This window comes from Ctenocephalides felis, unplaced genomic scaffold (genome assembly GCF_003426905.1).
Source record: "Ctenocephalides felis isolate EL2017-DRISC unplaced genomic scaffold, ASM342690v1 CF-g0.4_SCAFFOLD_01170, whole genome shotgun sequence".
Classification (NCBI taxonomy): Eukaryota; Metazoa; Arthropoda; class Insecta; order Siphonaptera; family Pulicidae; genus Ctenocephalides; species Ctenocephalides felis.
In genome coordinates, this window is record NW_020537324.1 from 78,200,123 (window position 1) to 78,219,685 (window position 19,563).

General features: G+C 29.3%; 1 protein-coding gene across 1 annotated transcript in view; it reads right to left on the reverse strand.

Annotated features, from left to right (window-relative positions):
* Positions 1–2,902: 2,902 nt before the first annotated feature.
* The window catches only part of LOC113367672, a 105,819-nt gene continuing 89,158 nt past the window's right edge, over positions 2,903–19,563 (reverse strand). Inside the window, exons 9-13 of the mRNA XM_026609257.1 lie at positions 11,957–12,258; positions 8,003–8,217; positions 5,481–5,659; positions 3,185–3,341; positions 2,903–2,988 (exon numbers count right to left, since the gene is read on the reverse strand). Coding sequence (XP_026465042.1) covers positions 3,192–3,341; positions 5,481–5,659; positions 8,003–8,217; positions 11,957–12,258 — 846 coding nt within the window. The 3' untranslated portion in view covers positions 2,903–2,988; positions 3,185–3,191. The remainder of the gene's footprint in view (positions 2,989–3,184; positions 3,342–5,480; positions 5,660–8,002; positions 8,218–11,956; positions 12,259–19,563) is intronic.

Here is a 19,563-nt window from a genome sequence, read left to right on the forward strand (position 1 = left end):
CATATATAAAAGCCCTACAGCAATTCGGTTTACTTATTGTTAGAAAATGATTTATCAAAACGCTTCAGTATAATTCCTAAAGTATGTACTTGAAATCGTTTATTGCTTGGCAATTCGTGCCTACATTTTGTTATAAGATCTGTTGTAACTCGTAAACGGTTCGTTTTATATAAATATAATATTTGACAAGTTTGTTTAAAATTGAATAATTTAAAATATTTTCTAGCATCACAATGCCCTACGACAACTCGGTATACTTTAAAATCGCTTTTGAATGCACAAAATTATTCACATCACTCTAAAAGTACACTTTTTGTTCATAACATTTGCAGATTTAAAACCATTCGTTCAATATGAATGAAGTATTTGGTGAATTCGTGCAAAACTAAATAATGAACAACTTTGTCTAATAATACAGGAACCTAGAGCAAATCGGTATACTTTAAAATCTCGATTGAAACTAGATGGTGAATACAAACATACTCGCACATTAAATTATTGATGCATTTATTTATTAAATCCATTGTAACTTTTAAACCGTTCGTCTGGTATAAATGATACATTTGACAAATTTGTACAAAATTTAATAGTCTATAATATTTTCTAAAATCATAACACCCTATAGCAACTTGGTATACTTTAAAAACGCCTTTGAAGACAGAAAAATTATTTGGATACTAAAAGTCTGTATGCTGACGTTAACAAATCGGTCGAGCCCTTTCTTCGTAGTCGACAATTAAACATTAAGTTGGAAATTGTTGTCAAACCCTGACAATATTCAATAACAATGGTGAGGCGATATCAATATTTATTTTGTTCCTTATATTTACATTGTGCATAAATAGAAATATTATAATTATTAATAAACGTTTAAATAAATATTTAGCGAACCCATCATAAAAGTGGGTTAAGATAATTCATTTAGATTATATATATCTATATATATATATATTCTTATATATAATAGAGATATATATATCTTAATATATATATATATATATCTATATCTATGCTTATAGATTTATATATATTATACTTCATCTAATAATATATATATATATATATATATAAATATATATATATATATATATTATAATATAATATATTATATATAATTTTATTCACGTATTTTATAATAATCCAGATAAGTCCTTTATAAATTGTCTCTGGAATAAATTTTCCTCAAATTAAAGGATTTTAATTTTTTATTTATTAATTTATTCTATGATGTAAATTTTTAATAATTACTATTCTATGAATCATAATATTAATATGTTATTATGTTTTTAAATTATTACTGCATTTGTTAAAATTTTTGTATTGATGAAGGCATTAGCCCATTTTTTGAATCGATTCTTCTATATAAGTAAGATCACAATCTGAGCATTTGATTTTGTGAACAAAATGTGATAATAAATAATGTATATTGAGACTTCCTTATGATATTGATGAAAAAATATAATTATAATTTAAAAGCTGTAAATAAAGCTCCAAATCGGTTAGAGTTTCCTCCGTGTTTCTAAATTTTTAATAATAATTTAATCAAGAATTAACAGAAGAGCCAAGAAAATCACCTTGATTGAAATGTTTTAAGTGGCGCCATCCATTATTTAGCATTTATTTAAACCATTGTAAGATACAAACAGTTTTAAATAAAATAAAATAATATAAAACTTGTTGTAAGTGGAATTTTGCCTTGGGGCAAGTTGCATGAACTAATAAATAATCGACTTAGTTAATAACTAGTGGTGTATGGCATCGTGCCTTAAGACAAATTGCTGGAACTTTCCGTATCATAATGAAATAAAATTTAGTAAAAAAGTTTTTTATTGGAAATAATAAAGAAATTTAAACTCAGGCAATTATGGCATCGTGCCTTAAGGCAAATTGCTGGAACTTCCCGTACCGTAACGAAATGTTTGAGGAATACTGAATGTTTTCAAATAGATTATTATAAATATTGTAACGTTGTGTAATATTTATAACAATTATATAAACTGAATTGCAGAGTTGAAATTATTTGTAAAGTATATTAGAACTATAGTCAGAATTAAAAATAAAAACTGAAATATTTTCGATATACAAAAAACTAAAAAAAAAAAAAAAGTTGGAACAAATTTTTTTTTTCCAAAATCAATTATTATGTTAAGACAAGCAGAAAGTTCTTTGAATCATTTAAATCGGACGCTTAGTTCTCTCAAAAACTGCCATTTTTACATATTTAACTCCGTATCATCGAAATGGCTGGGCCTGCCTTTGCGAAAAACTAATAAACACTTCTCCCAATCATTACTAATTGAATGTTTTTTAGATCATTCAATCGGATACTCCGTTCTCTCAAAAATTCGATTTCTATTTTCAGCACTCTTTGCTCCGTATCTCCGAAACGGCTGGACCTGCCTTTGCCAAAAACTAATCAGCTCTTTTCCCTATCAATAGGAATCGAATGTGTTTTGAACCATTCAAATCGGTTAATCCGTGCGCCCTAAAACGTGACTGGAAATTTGTATCCACACATACAGACACACACACACACACACACACATCCATTTTTCTGAGGTATGCCAAAACGTTCAGAAATCTTCAAAACGTCGAGAAATGTAAAAATTTTCAATTACAATAACTTACCCTACGGGAAGTTAAAAAAATTATTCTCCTGAATCGTTTCGTCAATACAAGCAGAAAGTTCTTTAAATCCCTCAAATCGAATGCATAGTTCTTTCAAAATCTGCCATTTTTTGCATATTTAGCTCTATATCTCTCTATATGCCTTTGCCAAAATCTAATCAATCTACTAAGATTTGCCAAAATGTTCGGAAAGCTTTGTAATATAAATATATAAAATAAAATTATAAATCCACTCACATTTTTCCGCTTCTCCTGCTCACTCGTAGTACTGTTTGCCCGATGTCTAAACAAATCCATCACTTTGGTCATCGGAGAACGATTTAATTCACTTCTGCGACCAGCAGTAACCGTATGGTAATACTGAAATAACAAAACAATCATAAATTTCTTTAAACAAATAAATATAATAGACACAAAATATAATTTTCCCATTACATAACTTCAAAGTTCACTTCTTAATTTTAAACTAATTCCAACTCAGTACTAACTTTATCGAGTACACTATTGTTTACATAACTAGGTTTATGGTTTATTTACAACTTAATTATTTTATTACCTGTTGGTCACTTCCAGCATGTAAATGTGCAGAACCATCTCTGGCTGCTTTTACAGGATGAGCACTGTCCCGATGGACAGGCTGATGATGTGATCTGATCAGACCGGTTGTATGGTGAACAGCGTTTCTTACGTGTTGCATCAGACCGACATGGTGACTAAAAAAAAATATTAATAATTATTAATTAATAATAAATTAGAGGAGTGAGTGACACTGCTGTACGAGCCAGCGAGCTGACCAGGAATTTGATAAACAAAATATAAGGTTGTCAAATATCTCCCTTCCACCTTTTTGTATTATAAACCAAGAGCAAAAAAGCGGAAGGGAGATATTTGACAACCTAATATTTTAACTAAAGATTTTCCCATCATTACACAGGCCTACAATTTTTTTTTTCTAAATTAAATCTGCAAACCATTTTTTGTATCAGCTCTAGTTTTTGAGATACAAAGAAGTTGCCGAAATCAGGTCCATTGTAGGTCGTCACGGAAAAGAACTTTTCATAGTGTCAACTAATATCCCAACTAAAGCCGAATGGGTCTTGTAAGTTTGTATGTACGAGTAGGCATATCTCATTAAAATAACATTCTGAATTGTATTACACTATTTTGTACTTTCATTCCTTATATATCATATCTTGAAAACTAAAGCCCATAGAAAAAAAACAATGTCATTTTTGAAATAGGCGTCCCAAATATACTTAAAAACAGTATTAAAATCGTTTGCACCATTTTCTTTGTTGGCCTGTGTTATTGATAAAAATTAAAAAATCGTAATAGCAAATTAGAATTCTCAATAATTCAACGTATTGTTAGAATGATAAATATTAAAGCGGAAGTCTACGAACTGGATGTCGCCTATAGGCAGTGGCGGCGCTAGACCATTCGTCGGCGTCGGCAAAATTCGTTTGCGAGGCCCCCCTTTTTTAAGGCCAATTACTAAAACTTTCCGTGCCGCAATTTAAATGTTAAAAAAAAAATTATGAAAACTTTGAAAAAATGACCTTTTTTCTAAATTGAAATATTTATTTTTATTTTGAAATTTTTCGAAAATTTTGAACTTTTTTTCAAAGCAATCATGCTTCGATACCTCCTTGAGACAAAACATCGAAGCGCGTAAGCGCCGCGTTGCGGTCTAACGGTTATACATTGGTACGGAACCCATAAACAAGTAAACAAAATTTATAATTATTACTTAAATCTTTATAAAATATCTGATAATTTGATGCGCGTCTAATGATCATTTTTGTCCGCCAAATGGCTTTTCTTTTCCTTTTCTTAATGGATCTCAAAAACCGCTTTACCTGCCTTTCTAAAAATTCAATCAGTTTTTCATTTTGTTCATACAAATAAAATGTTTTTTGATTCATCGGAATCAGACGCTTTGTTTTCTCAAAGACTGAATTACCATTTTGCCACTTTTTGCCCCGTATCTTAGAAACGATTTGTTCTGCCTTTGCCAAAAACTAATCAGCACGTCATCCATGTTAAAAAGTTAAAAAAAAAATTGTTAAACGAAAGTATGAGTAATATTTTTAATCAAATAATTACACTAATTAAAATAGACAAAATTGCACAAGTTAAAATAAACAAACTCTTCGGCAAAAACGGATCAACCGATTTAAATGATTAAAAGAACATTCGATTTCTGTTGATAAATTAGCAAAGGCAGGTCCAGCGGTTTCGGAGATACAAAAACAGTTAAAAGGTTATCTCTTAATTTGGTGATGCAGTTTTTAAAAGAACTCATCTTTCGATTAGAATGTTTAAAAAAAATATATCGCTTGTGTGGACGGTGTAAAACAATGATTAACAGTATTTATAATATTTATTTAAAAAAATTTAAACCATTGTTATTCCTCATTGATCAATTTTGATGGAGCATTGATTAATTTTATTCCTCGAATATTTATTTACTTTAGTTAAGATAACTACGTAGTTAAGATAACTACTCGTTTGCATTCCCAAATGGAATAATGATTCACATTATACTCACATAAGAAACACACAAATATAAACAACCAGAGAATTAGCCGTCTTGCGCGAAGTTATTTAGATTTAATAATCAATATCTAATGAGAGTGCCCGTAAACCACTAATCAACTTCTTTACTCGCCCATCAGCATAAAAAAAAACTAAATAAAAATTAAAAACTAAACTTTAAATAATAAAAATCTTTTCGGCCTACGCTCGTACATAAGTAACCATGTGGATGTCAACTGTAACTATAAAACGCTCGTAGAGAAAGAGCTAAAACAAAGTTAACAAAATGGATAAAAGTTTTATTTATCATTTACCCCGGTCCTGATGAATTGCTGCCAGAGCCCTGATTTGCCAGATTGGGCTGGTGTCGAAGAACCACTATTATTACCACTTTGGCCACTGTTGGTGAGTTCCTTTTGTTTTCTGGCGTCCGATTTGGATCTTGGTCGAAAGGCGTCGAAAATTGCTGGACGCCTATTGGGACTTGCAGTTCCTGAACAAAAATTAGATATATTTAAAAATTGGTTCAGAAGATACTAAGTATTATAAGCCTATTCTCGGTTACACATATATGGTAATTCTATCTAATAATACAGTGAATTATAGTATTCTATATCCTCCCCCCACCAAAGTAAAGATACTAAGTATTATGAGCCTATTCTCGGTTACACATAAGGTAATTCTCTCTAAGAGAATTCTCTCCCCCCACCAAAGTAAAGTACAATTAAGATAGTAAATCATAGTATTCTATATCCTCCCCCCACCTATTAATTGAGAAAGAATAATTAAAAGAGTGAATCGCAGCATTCTAGATCCTCCCCCCACCAAAATAAAGTATGGGGTATGCCATCTAAAATTTTTTATTTTCATTATTTTTTCAATGGTCAGCCGAGGCTTTTTTTCATTTTTGAATGAAATTATTATAAACATTGTTAACTAAATTAATTGCATTGTTAACTGAAAGGATTGTACTTTCAAATAAAAAAAGAAACTGGAGGAAATATTCAGTAGTTTTTTTTAAAAAAAAGTTATTCGGCGGACCCTATATAATTAAGAGAGTGGATCATAGTATTCTATATCCTCCCCCCATCTATTAATTGAGAAAGTATAATTAAGACAGTGAATCATGGTATTCTAGATCCCCCCACTACCGAAGTAAAGATACTAAATCTTATGGGTCTATTCTCGGTTACACAAATAAAATAATTCTCTCTATTATTTGAGAAAGCATAATTAATAAAGTGAATCATAGTATTCTAGAACCTACCCCCAGCAAAGTAAAGATACTAAGTATTATAAACCTATTCTGGGTTACACATATAATGTAGTTCTCTATATTAATTAAATAAGTATAATTAATAAAGTGAATGATAGTATTCTACATCCTCCCTCCACCAAAGTGAAGATACTAAGTATTATTTTAGGTTACACATGTTAACTAAAACTTTCAGAGAATTTGTTTTTGTCAATTTGGAAGCATTTGAGACCTTGAGAGCAAGGAAATTCAAAAATATTCCATATTAAGGACCACCCTAATATATATATCTTGTCATTTTATCCAGAAAATTCCATCCATATAAATATCCATCCATATTTATAGAAATTCTGTCTATTAATTAGGAAAGTATAATTAAGATAGCAAATCTTAGTATTCTATATCCTCCTCCCACAGGCGGTATTGAGTCCGACATACCCAGACAAAAGACCTAGTCTGGTATGCGTAAAAGCATTTCCTTCGCTATATAAAAAACATCTAAGAGCAAGGTCATACTAGTTTTGTTCAAAATGTTACTATAAGTGTCATTGCTATTCTTATGTGGCAACACTAAGAAAAAAACTTCAGAGACTTCAAAATTATAGGTGCTGATGAATTACACTTGTATATTTGGAGGTTAATTTTCATCATTTGACAGATTTTTTTAGTTTTGCCTAGTGAAAGTCTAAGAACTTGAAGAAAACATGATTTGTCTAAAAACAAGAAAAAGAGTGCGCGTAAGGTACACACGGGTGATTGAAGTAAAACTGTTTAGCTCTTGTACGAGGTGAACAATTTCTTAATATAATATCGTGAAGTAAATCATCACTTACGTTGTTATAATAACATTACTGTATCAAAAACTGATTTTGTGAAATTGTTGACAATTCTTGATCTGCAGTAGCACTTAAGCAAAAATGAATAAAGAAAAATGCAAACCTACGCCTCTTACAAGACATTATTAAATGTTTGATTTGATTTTTTATTATAATAATTTACTATTATACTTTTGATTTTCAATAAATCTACGTATATCATTGTTTAATATTTGACGTATCATGAGATAAGACGATCTCGACGATTCAGTATTTGTGCCGTAACGCACTTCCGTTGCATTACAAAAAATAGTTATGTCATCCGAGAATAAGCCAATCACATCAATTCGTTTCCAATGACCTGTACTTTTGTTACGTAGTTATAGAATTTATTAAAACTCTCCTTCGATAATTCAGGTTGTTGGGTTACAATTTAACCCTTGTATCTGTGGACTGTATTAAACACTGATTTGGTTTGTATATTATGTATTGTTGCAGTTCTAATTGCAATCACTGATTTGTTACTAAGTTATAATGAAAGAAGATATATTTATTTTTATTGGTTATTTACATAGCAACCATTTCGTGTAAAAGCTCAATGCCATGAAGATTGTTACCTTCATAGCCAATATAATAGAACAAAAAGACGTCCAAACAGACCACATCAATGGCCAATGACGAATCAGTATCTGTGCCGTAACGCACTTCCGTTGCAAAAATATTAATGTCCGAGAATAGGCCTGAATTCGACTGAATTTTTTCTTACCGTGAACTGTAAGCTGATACAAGACTTCACGTTCCCTTTCATCGTGCCGGCCTCCTTCACCACTTTGCCTACGTTCTAAAGATCCGGATCTGGTGCTGGAACCAGAACGAGAACCTGCGGTTCCGGTGCCGCTGCCACTGACTCTTTCCGAACTTGACAAGGAACCAGAACCCCCTAGACGTTCCGTCGATTTACTTACACGTTCTGCACGCAACCTGGATAATAAAAACGACAAGGTCAAAATTTGAAATCCATCTATATCTTATATATAAAAATGGAGCTCTCGATCAAATGATTCGGTAAAACTCGAAAACGGCTAAACCGATTTGGCCAGTCTTGGTCTTGAAAAATTCTTGCCAATCAGTAGGTTGTCCGAATTGTGAGATATTATTTCAAAATCGCGTTTAGACTTTTTTTGATTTGAAAATTTTTGTAGAAGCGTAATTTGAATAAAACAATGGACGGTGGCTAATACGGGAAATGTCATACGTTTCTGACAGATGATGTTCGATGATGTTCAATTACTTTTAATAGGATGTTTTACGTCAATATTATTTAATTATGATTAAATTGTAGTAAGTAGTTTTGTTTGTACAAAAACGTTAGTAAACGTTTTAACGTAAACAAATTGACGGCTTAAAATATATTTAAAAAATATAAAGCGTTGCAATACAGTTACAAAATTATAGTATGTTATTTCGTCATGTGTGTACTGAATTATAAAAATATAAAATCAAATATATTTCTAACAGAATAAACTAAAAAATTGCAATGCACACTTGCATACTCTATTTTTATTAGTTGCGAATCGACGGTTGGATATGATATGGGAAGTACTTTTGAAAAATGTTTTAAAAATATACAATATTATACTATAGCTATGAAATTTTAGTTATTATCTAATATATGTACTAAATTATAAAAATATAAAATTACACATGTTTCTTACAAAAACAGCTATAAATGTGCAATTTTGTAAACAAATGCACTCTTGTAATAGTTGCAAGTCCACGGTTTGATGAGTATTTTAAAAAATATTTAAAAATATAAAACGTTGTACTAGAGTTACAAAATTTTAGTATGTTATTTATTAATATGTGTACTAAATTATAAAAATATAAAATCATACATGTTTCTTACAAAAACAGCTATAAATTTGTAATTCAGTAAGATTTATTTTAATAGGGCCGCACGTGTCACTTACAAACTCATCAATATCAACTTTTTTGAAATGTTAATATGAAAATGCACTTTTTGGCGTTGTAGCACTCTTTTTTTGCAAATAACATTTTTCTCAAAAACGGTGCTCTGAAAAATCTCATCTATATAATTATATACTCATTGGTATTTATAAAACATTTTCTAGGTTATATTATTTTTTATTTACATTATTTAAATTAAGAACCTAAATTTGGTATCGATCAAAGGAACATTTTGTCGAATAACATTTTCTCAGTTATAATTTCCCACAATTTATCGAAGAATAGATAGTAATATATGAAGGTCTGAGGTTAAAAAGTTCCACCACCGATGAGTCAAAAACCAGTTAAGTTAAGCATTGTTTAACAACAATATTTGAAAGTATAACCAGCAATAACCTTGATGCTTATGACTTTGCTATCAGGAGATAAACTATAATCTTCGAAAATTCATAATAAAAGTATTTTCTTCCGTTGGTAGTTTTTTAGCATTATTTAAAAATGTAATTATTTTGTAAAACACCTTTGAAATTAAAATAAGACAGTAAACCTTTTTGCCACCTGGTTTCAAGTTACCCCGCCTATAGGGTAAAAAGATCTAGATAACAAATTTTTGAAAGTCATAATAAAGCACGTTTCTACAGTGATAAAGTAGAAGACAGTTTACTGAACGTAGTCAGATAATTGTTCGTTTATCGTTTGATATGTGTTATTTGTTGTTATATAATTGTTATGGTTTTCACAATATAGTTTATATTTGCTCTAAGTCAAATTGGACCTTTGTGCCTCGCTCTGCTCTACATATATACTTTTTATTAAATTTACTTTAATTCATCGAATGTAACTTAAAACTTTTCAAAAAGCAGGTCAAAGAAGAAATACATAATTCATTTTCTATCTCTCATCGCAGAAATTTGAAAATTTTGTATAAGCTCAGTAGAGTATTATTTACAATTAAACACAAAATCCAGAATCCAAAAAGAATCTTTAAAACTTGAAACGTAACTAGCTGTAAGTGGAATTCTGTCTTAAGGCAATTAGGGCATCGTGCCTTAAGGCAAATTGCTGGAACTTCCCGTACCAAAAATTATTATTTTTTTAAAAACGATTAACATGTTTGAAAAAATTTAATAAAAAAAAATAGATTTGAGAAACTACAAATTTGACAAAAAATTACTTTTTTTTTGAAAAAAAAAATTTATATGAAAAAAAAAAAAATTTTTTTGGATACAAAAATTTTTTTGAAAAAAATGTTTTCTTCATTTTGACATATTATGGAAATTCTGAACTTTTTTTCAAAGCAATCGCACTGCTTGAGCTGCATAGAGACGAAATATCAAAGCGCGCATGTGCCGCGCCGCCGTCCAACGCATAAGCATTGGTACGGAACCCATAAAAATGTAAAAAAAATAATATACTTATTGTTAAAATCTCTATAAAATATCTGATAATTTGATGTGCATATGTCTAATGATCATTTTTAACCGCCGAATGGCATTATTTTTTACTTTTTTCATTAGATCTCCGAAACCGCTAGACCTACCTCCATGAAAATTTGATCAATTCTACATCTTGTCAATACAAGTAAAATGTTTTTTGAATTATTCAAATCGGACGCTCCGTTCTCTTAAAAACGGAGGTACCGTTCGTGGCACTTTTTGCCCCGTATCTTCGGAACGGCTAGACCTGCCTTTGCCAAAAACTAATCAGCACGTCTCCTTATCAATACGAATCGAATGTTTTTTGAATTATTCAAATCGGTTGATCCGTGTTCCCGAAATCGTCGACGAAAATTTGTATCCGCACATACATACACACACATACATACATACATACATACATACACACACACACACACACACACACACACACATACATCCATTTTTTCTAAGGTATGCCAAAATGTTCAGAAGGTTTTGAAACGTCGAGAAATGCAAAAATTTTCATTTTCGATTTTTTTGCGATTACTATAACTTACCCTACGGGAAGTTAATCAATAAGTCGAAAGACCAAAAAAGACTTGGATGGATTATACCATGTTTTTTATAGAAAGTGTATAAAACTTCCACTTTGATTGTATGGACAAACTAATGGGGTTTATTGTTTTTATAATACCTCATTGTATATAGCATTCAAACAACACATCCTTATACACTAAAAGTATTAATATTTTTGATTCTCTAGAAATTGTTTAGAATATACCTTACTTAGCAAAACAACGTTTGCCGGGCCAGGTAGTCTTATATATAAAAATGGAGCTCTCGATCAAATGATTCGGTAAAACTCGAAAAAGGCTAAACCGATTTGGCCATACTTAGTCTTGAAAAATTCGTGCCAATCCAGAGAAGGTCGGAAAGGTGAGATAATATTTCAAAATCGCGTAGAAACTTTACATTTTTAATTTGAACATTTTTGTAGAAGCGTAATTTAAATAAAACAGTGGACGGTGGCTAATACGGGAAATGTCAAACGTTTTTGACAGACGATGTTCTATTATGTATAATAGGAAGTTTTACGTGAATATTATTTAATTGTGATTAAATTGTAGTAAGTAATTATATTTATATACCAAAAACGTTAGTAACCGGCTGCAAGTGTTACTAGAGACTCAAAATATCAACTGTTTTGAAATGTTAATATGAAAATGTACTTTTTGGCATATTTTTCTCAAACACGGTGCTCTGAAAGTACACGCTCTCATTTGTATAATTATATACTCATTGGTATTTATAAAACATTTTCTTATTCATCTTACTTTTCTATCTTGAGTCGTTCCAGCTCCCGCTTCTCATTCTTCCTAAGTTCCTTCTCGTACTTCTTAGCCTCCTTTTCACGATTCTTGATTTCCTTATCCTGAAGTTTCCTGGCAGCCCTGTCCAGCTTTTTGGCTGCTGCAGCAGTTGCCAAAGGCGACAAAGGCATCTGAGGTTTGCCTCCGGAGGCGCCCGATCTGGCTGCTCGGGCCTCTTTGGAGCCCCATGTGCCTGCTCGGGGGCGCGACGAAGACGAACCGTCTGTCTCGGAACCTGCCGATGAGGGTTGCTTGTTGGAAGGCTCCTGGGGGAAAAATAATAAATAAATAAGCTTATTCGAAAATTCTCAGAATAGTCAGGTTTATATTTTTTATTTTATATATTTATATAAATTTTATTTAGAAGTGGATTTTCGTGTTTTTAGCGCCACTATGATATGCGGATTCAAAATTGGGGTAATGTCAAAGCAATCTATACATTAGGCTAGAGTAAAATAAATTCATTATTTTAAAGTATAAAATATTGGTTTAATGGTTTAAAACTTAAAAGCAGCGATGTTACGGCTGCTTAAATTTGTCAAAGAAAAATTGTAAATTGCACCGAATTTTCTCCTTGTTCGCTTCCATTTTTACATCCTGTAACTCACAACTGAATGTACAAAAAACAGCAAATTAATTCTTTTTACTGGAAAATTTCACTTTCTCAACAAGCATCTATCTATCTAACAAATGTATCAGTACAGCCTTTACCAAAAAAATAATGGATTTCTTTTTCCTCACACTAATATATTTATTTATTTGTGCTTATTTTCTATGCTAAACCTGCTTTTTATAATTTAGTATTTATATAATATTATTAACTTAATATTTATATACTTAATAGTTTAAACATATTCTAAATAAAATTTAAAGTGAACAGTTCGTACTTCACACTTTATTTTTGTGCTAGATGTTTAGGAATTTGAATTTTACATTTTATTTGGTTTTATTCATTTGTCACAGAATTCTAGATGATGCAGTTATCACAACATTCTTCCTTACTGTGTTTCTATGTAAAATACGCCTGATCGCACGGCAAATAGTTAGACATTTTTACAATTTTCACTACCAAGAACAAGTATAAGAGAGCGTTGCCATGACAACACTATTTTATGAGCTCTGTTACGGCAGAATTGCCCCATTATTGTTTATATTCTACTTTATTGTGTTTCTAGTATTATGTTTATTATTCAGAAGTTTTATTTATTAATCTTATTATTATTATTTGCTTTTATTTTATATTAAATCATCACAATACGGATATTATTTTAATGAAAATACTATCCTTTATTTTGTACTCTATTTTATTAAATTTATGTTCCTACTCACTTATGTTATTAAATGTTATATTATTTGGCAGTTGTAGCAGATATTGAAACTAAAAAATGGAAAAAAATGGTTTTTAATATGTTTATTTATTTATTTATTTATTTTATTTAAATATTATTTTCATACATATCTCAGTCAGACTCTCAGTATCTGGTATGAGAGATTATGAAACAATTTTCTTATTTTATATATACATATTATTTGTCTATTTCATTATACTACAATATTTATTATAATTAAAATATCTATTCAATCTTCAATTTCCTTATAATATTTCCTTATTTTTCTTTTAAATTTGTCGTCATCATTGGTCATCTTAATATCTTTTATCTTTTATTATACTTTCTACTTTCTGATTTAACTATTTAGAAATAACTCTATATTAAAAATAGTCCAAAAAATAGAATGATTTTGTAAATTTGTTATAAAATAAATAAATGTTTTGACAAATTAAAAACAAAATCATTCTGATATTCGAATTTTGCAAAAATACTATTTTTATAAATTAAAGAATAAATATTAATTATAATAATGAATATAGGATTGCAAGTGGAACTGAATGCAGAAAAATTTAAGGATGTAAAATTAGCTTTCGAATTGTTTGATAAGGATAAAAGTGGTAAGAAAAAGTATATATATATATATATATATATATATATATATACTAGCTGACCCGGCCAGTATTTGTCCCAATCAGTATTTGACTCAGTAATTATAGTCGAATCTTTTTTTTTATTAATTTATGAATTAATTTCTGATAATACAAAAGCCGATACGAAGATCATCCAAACTCACTTGCCACAGAACTACGTCATTAGAATATCAAGGCAAGGTTGAAAATGAAAATAATGTATGACAATAAATTATGTCAGTTTTCAAAATCTCCGACGATGGTCAGAAATTATTTGTATTTTTATTGTCATTTTTTATACTACAATTGTACATGTTCATCTCAGGACAGGTGTAAAAATTTCTACACAAATCTTTATTACAATCATAATAATATTTTCTACTAATCAGAATTTGGGAATTAATTGTAAAAAATTAAACTTTAGCAACTTAGATGCTGAACCACCATTTATTACATATTTAAAGAACTAGCCGATAAATATATATGACGCTAATAATGTATAATAAACAATTAATTTTCAATAATAAATATTAAAATAAAAACTATTCTATCTTTTAAGTTGGACCATATATAACGAGTTACAAAATTTTATCAAAAACCGTTCAGCAGTTTTTATATTGAGATTTTTCTGAATATAAAAAAGATTTTCTTACATATCAATATTTCAAGAATATGGTAATTGATTGCTTTGCGAAGCTTGATAAAATTATATATGCGAATTAAATAAAAAATAGAAAAAACGGAAACTTAAGTTCAGAAATTTTGTGAGTAATATATTATTTATTACAATTAGGTTTTTTGGACAGAAGCACTGCTCGTCAACTGATGTTATATTTGGGTCACAATTGCACCGAAGCAGATCTCACCGATATGACGAAGGCCACGGATCCCGAAAAAACAGGCAATTAAAATTAAATTAAAAAAAAAAAGTATTATGAAATAATAAGTTCATAACAATACTGTACACATCAATTTGTAAATTCCTGAAAATTTTGCAAAATCCTCGTACTTAAATAGTACTATTTTTTCATCTACAGTTTATTACAATGGACTAAATTGTATTATTTTTTTTTAGATCAAATGTCACTCGATGCCTTCAAAGAATACTATTTCAAAAACATGCATTTTGAATTCACTGACGACGAAATTAAGGAGGCATTTAACCTGTTGAACCTGTCAGGACGAGGATCTGTATCAGGCGATGACCTTGCCAGGATGAATCGATTATTCGGTAAAAGAAATAATGTTAAGAATTCGATATTTCATTATTAAAAAATTCGGGACATTTTGTTGGTTTTTGTCAAATAACTCACAAAGTTTATATGAAAGCACCCTTTTTAAGTTGGATAGGGTGAAACTAGATAAAATTTAAAACATTTCCATAAAAACAGTTATATACACTCCGATATAAAAGTTTGGAATAAAACGACTTTGAATTCGATATTTCATTATTTAGCTCAATAATTAGAAAATTCGAGACATTTTTTTCGGTTTTGTCAAACAACTCCCAAAGTTTATATAAAAGCACCCTTTTTAAGTTAGACAGGATGAAACTAGATAGAATAAGACACACTTAATTACTAAAAGTATCATATGACAAATGACCAAGTTATTCTTGGTCATATGTTTTATGTTATATGGCAACATTAAGAAGCACTTCAAAATTATAGGTGCTCACTTATAAATAAAATAGAAGTGAAATTTAACTAATGCTATTTTAACATTTGTGTCATTTGGAGGTTACTTTTACAGTCGTTGACAGTATCGAAAAATTAAATAAACAATATAAACATCATAGGTGTAGATTTTTGAGTCTCTTAACATCAAGAAAACAAGATTTATCAGAATAACATATGTGCTTCGAGAAAAGCAAAATTCCAACGTACTTTTATTTGTGACACCTTATGTTACCATATAATAAAGCTATGTTATCCGAGAATAGGCTCATAAATTTATACTATTATTATCTATTTATCAATTTTTTATTTTTTCAGGAAGTTTATACACTGCTAATGAATTAGAAGATATGATGAGTTCTGCGGACTTAGACGGCGACCACTTTTTGTCTTATGAAGAATTCGAACAAGTCATGATCGCTTAACAAAATCTTATAAAAAATAATGATTGTATTTGAAAATTAATTTTTGTGTAGATACATAAGCTAATAAAGACGACGTTTTTATCAGAAAATTAAATTTAAACTTGAGTAAATTAAAACTTCCCGAATTTTCTAATTATTGTGCTAAATAATCAAATATCAAATTCAAAGTCGTTTTATTCAAAACTTTTATATCGGAGTGTATATAACTATTTTAATGGAAATTTAGTAAATTTTATCTAGTTTCATCCTTTCTAACTTAAAAAGTGTGTTTCATATAAATTTTGTGAGTTGTTTGACAAAAACCAAAAAAATGTCCCGAATTTTCTAATTATTGTGCTAAATAATGAAATACCAAATTCAAAGTCGTTTTATTCAAAACTTTTATATCGGAGTGTATATAACTATTTTAATGGAAATTTAGTAAATTTTATCTAGTTTCATCCTTTCTAACTTAAAAAGTGTGTTTCATATAAATTTTGTGAGTTGTTTGACAAAAACCAAAAAAATGTCCCGAATTTTCTAATTATTGTGCTAAATAATGAAATACTAATACCAAAATAAGTCGTTTTATTCAAAACTTTTATATCGGAGTGTATTTAACTGTTTTTATGGAAATGTAAATTTTATCTATTTTCAGCCTATCTAACTTAAAAAGGAGTGCTTTTTTATAAACTTTGTGAGTTATTTGACAAAACCCAAAAAAATGTCCCGATTTTTCTATTTATTGTGCTAAATAATGAAATATCAAATTCAAAGTCGTTTTATTCAAAACTTTTATATCGGAGTGTATATAACAGTTTTATAGAAATGTAGTAAATTTTATCTAGTTTCACCCTATCTAATTTAAAAAGGGTGCTTTCATATAAACTTTGTGAGTTATTTGACAAAAACCAAAAAAAAAATTAAAATCAAATTTAAATGAAAGTTTTCACGATACATTACCCCAAATCTAGTTTAACCATGTGCATTTATTGTTTTCTAAATGAAACAAATTCTTGAAAAATTAATAATTATGGAACAAAATTTAAATTTAGAGTAAAAAATGTAAAAATTCCAAAAAATATGTGTATGAAATAAATTAGGCTCAGGTTAATTAAGTTGCTATTTATGCTTTATAAATTGATATACATATTGGTTGTATTTGCGCAAAATTTTGCAAAGATGCCCAAAGGATTCGATGAACCAGATGTAAGTCATAATAATAATAATAATAATAATAATAATAATAATAATAACTAGTGGTATATGGCATCGTGCCTTAAGGTAAATTGCTGCAACTTCCCGTACCGTAATGAAATATTCGAGAAATTTTAAACGTTTTCAAATATATTATTACAAATACTGTAATTGTTTCATAATTTTTGCTATCTTTTGTTGTATATGAGCAAATCAAATGTCAATCATAAATCAATTTATCTCCAGAACATTAACAATCGTCATTTCATTTCGAATTCAATTAAAAAAAAATAGTTGCCTAATTTTGCACAAAATTGAAAAAGTGCTCCGTATAGTCACAGTCTAAACGCATTTTGCAAATAATTCTGTGCGACATTTTTACTTATACTGTGCTTAGTTTGGCGGCTATTTTTCATTTTTCAATAGTTTTCACAAAATTGGAAAAGTGCTCCAGTGCATAAACAGTCTAAACGCACTTGCGTAAACATTTGTACCAGGGTGGCGCTTAGACTGTGCTTAGCCTAAGTAATTTTTTTGAATTTTTAATCCAAAATTACAAAAATATTTTTTGAAAAAAAAAAACAAATTTTCTTTTACAAAAGCAATTATTTTTGTTGAAACAAGCAGAAAGTTCTTTGAATCATTCAAATCGGACGCTTAGTTCTCTCAAAAACTGCAATTTTTTTTAACAATTAGCTCTGTATCTCCGAAACCGCTGGCCTACCTTTGCCAAAAACTAATAATAACCTTTTCCCCGTCATTACGAACTTAATGTTTTTTGGATCATACAAATCGGGTGATCCGTTCTCTCAAAAACTATTTCTATTTTCTGCACTCTTTGCTCCATATCTCCGTAACGGCTGGACCTGCCTTTGCCAAAAACTAATCAGCACATCTATCAGTTTTCTGAGGTATGCCCATTAAAATTGTTCAGAAACCTTCAAAACGTCTAGAAATGCAAACATTTTCATTTTCGATTTTCGGCCCATTACTATAACTACCCTACGGGAAGTTAAAAATAAAAATAATAATAATTATATTATTATTGCAAAAATTTTCGAGCACGTTTTTGCTTAAGATACTGAACCGATATTAAATTTTATTAAAGGTATCAGTTGTGAAAAAAGAAAAACTACCTCCTGACGTTTTAGAGGAACTACGTTATGCCTATGATCAATACAAAAACGCTGAAGATTTGCTGGACGTGTCACAACTGTCAAATGTTCTACAAATTTTAGGTTAGTTTAATGATAATAATAACTAATGGTGTGTATGGCATCGTGTCTTAAGACAAATTGCTGGAACTTCCCGTACCAGAATTAAATATTCGTGAGAAAAAATCAGTAATCAATAAATAGTGATCAATGATTAATAACAATTGTTTTATATATTTTTAAATGTATAATTATAATCACTATATATGTTATCGTTCATAAAATATACAGTGACGACCTTATCGCTCAAAACACTTGAGAAAGTTTACATTAGCAAGAGATGCCGAATGAATCCATCTGAGGATATATTTCTTACGATTAGATTAACTCATTTGAAATATATACATGTTCAAACTGAATTGTAAATTTGAAATTTATATCTGAAGTATAAAACTTGGTATATTTTTTGAAAATTATGAAAATTTATTTTTCTGAAAATTTTGAAATTTGCTGTGAAATCTTGGTACGGGATACCCATCAAATTGTAACAAAATTAGTACTCATTTTTAAAAATCTGAAACGTAAAGATATGCAAAAGTTTTCCTTTTCGATTTTTTTGCAAATATTAATCTTACTCTACGGGAGTTAAAAATCAAAATATGTTTCTAATATATTATTACACATTTTGTGTTTCTATTAAAGGTTATACCCCTACAGAGGCCGAATTATACGAAATGATAGGGGCCATGGACCCTGAAAAAATCTACATTCATCCATACGTACGACTTTTTAAGGAGAAAATTTATGATTTCAATAGAAGATTTTACAGCGAGGACGAAATCCAGGTTTGTAGAAAAAATATTTTTGCATATTTATTTTCAAATAAAATTTAATTTATATTTGTAGTTGGTTTTTAGAATTTTGACCAGGACCGCACTGGATATGTCGACTTCGAGGAATTGAATAGGATACAAACGAATTTAGGTAAGGAATAATATTTAAAATGGATATTTTCGATTTTTTGTTCCCAGGGGCTCAAATGCTTCCAAATTGATAAAAAAAAAAATCTCTGAAAGTTTTAATATTAATTTTAGATAGTCCGCAATTCAATCAAAGTTCTTATGACAATAACATGAGTAAAATTTCATTTGGTTTTTTCAGAATTTTATAACTTAGCGAC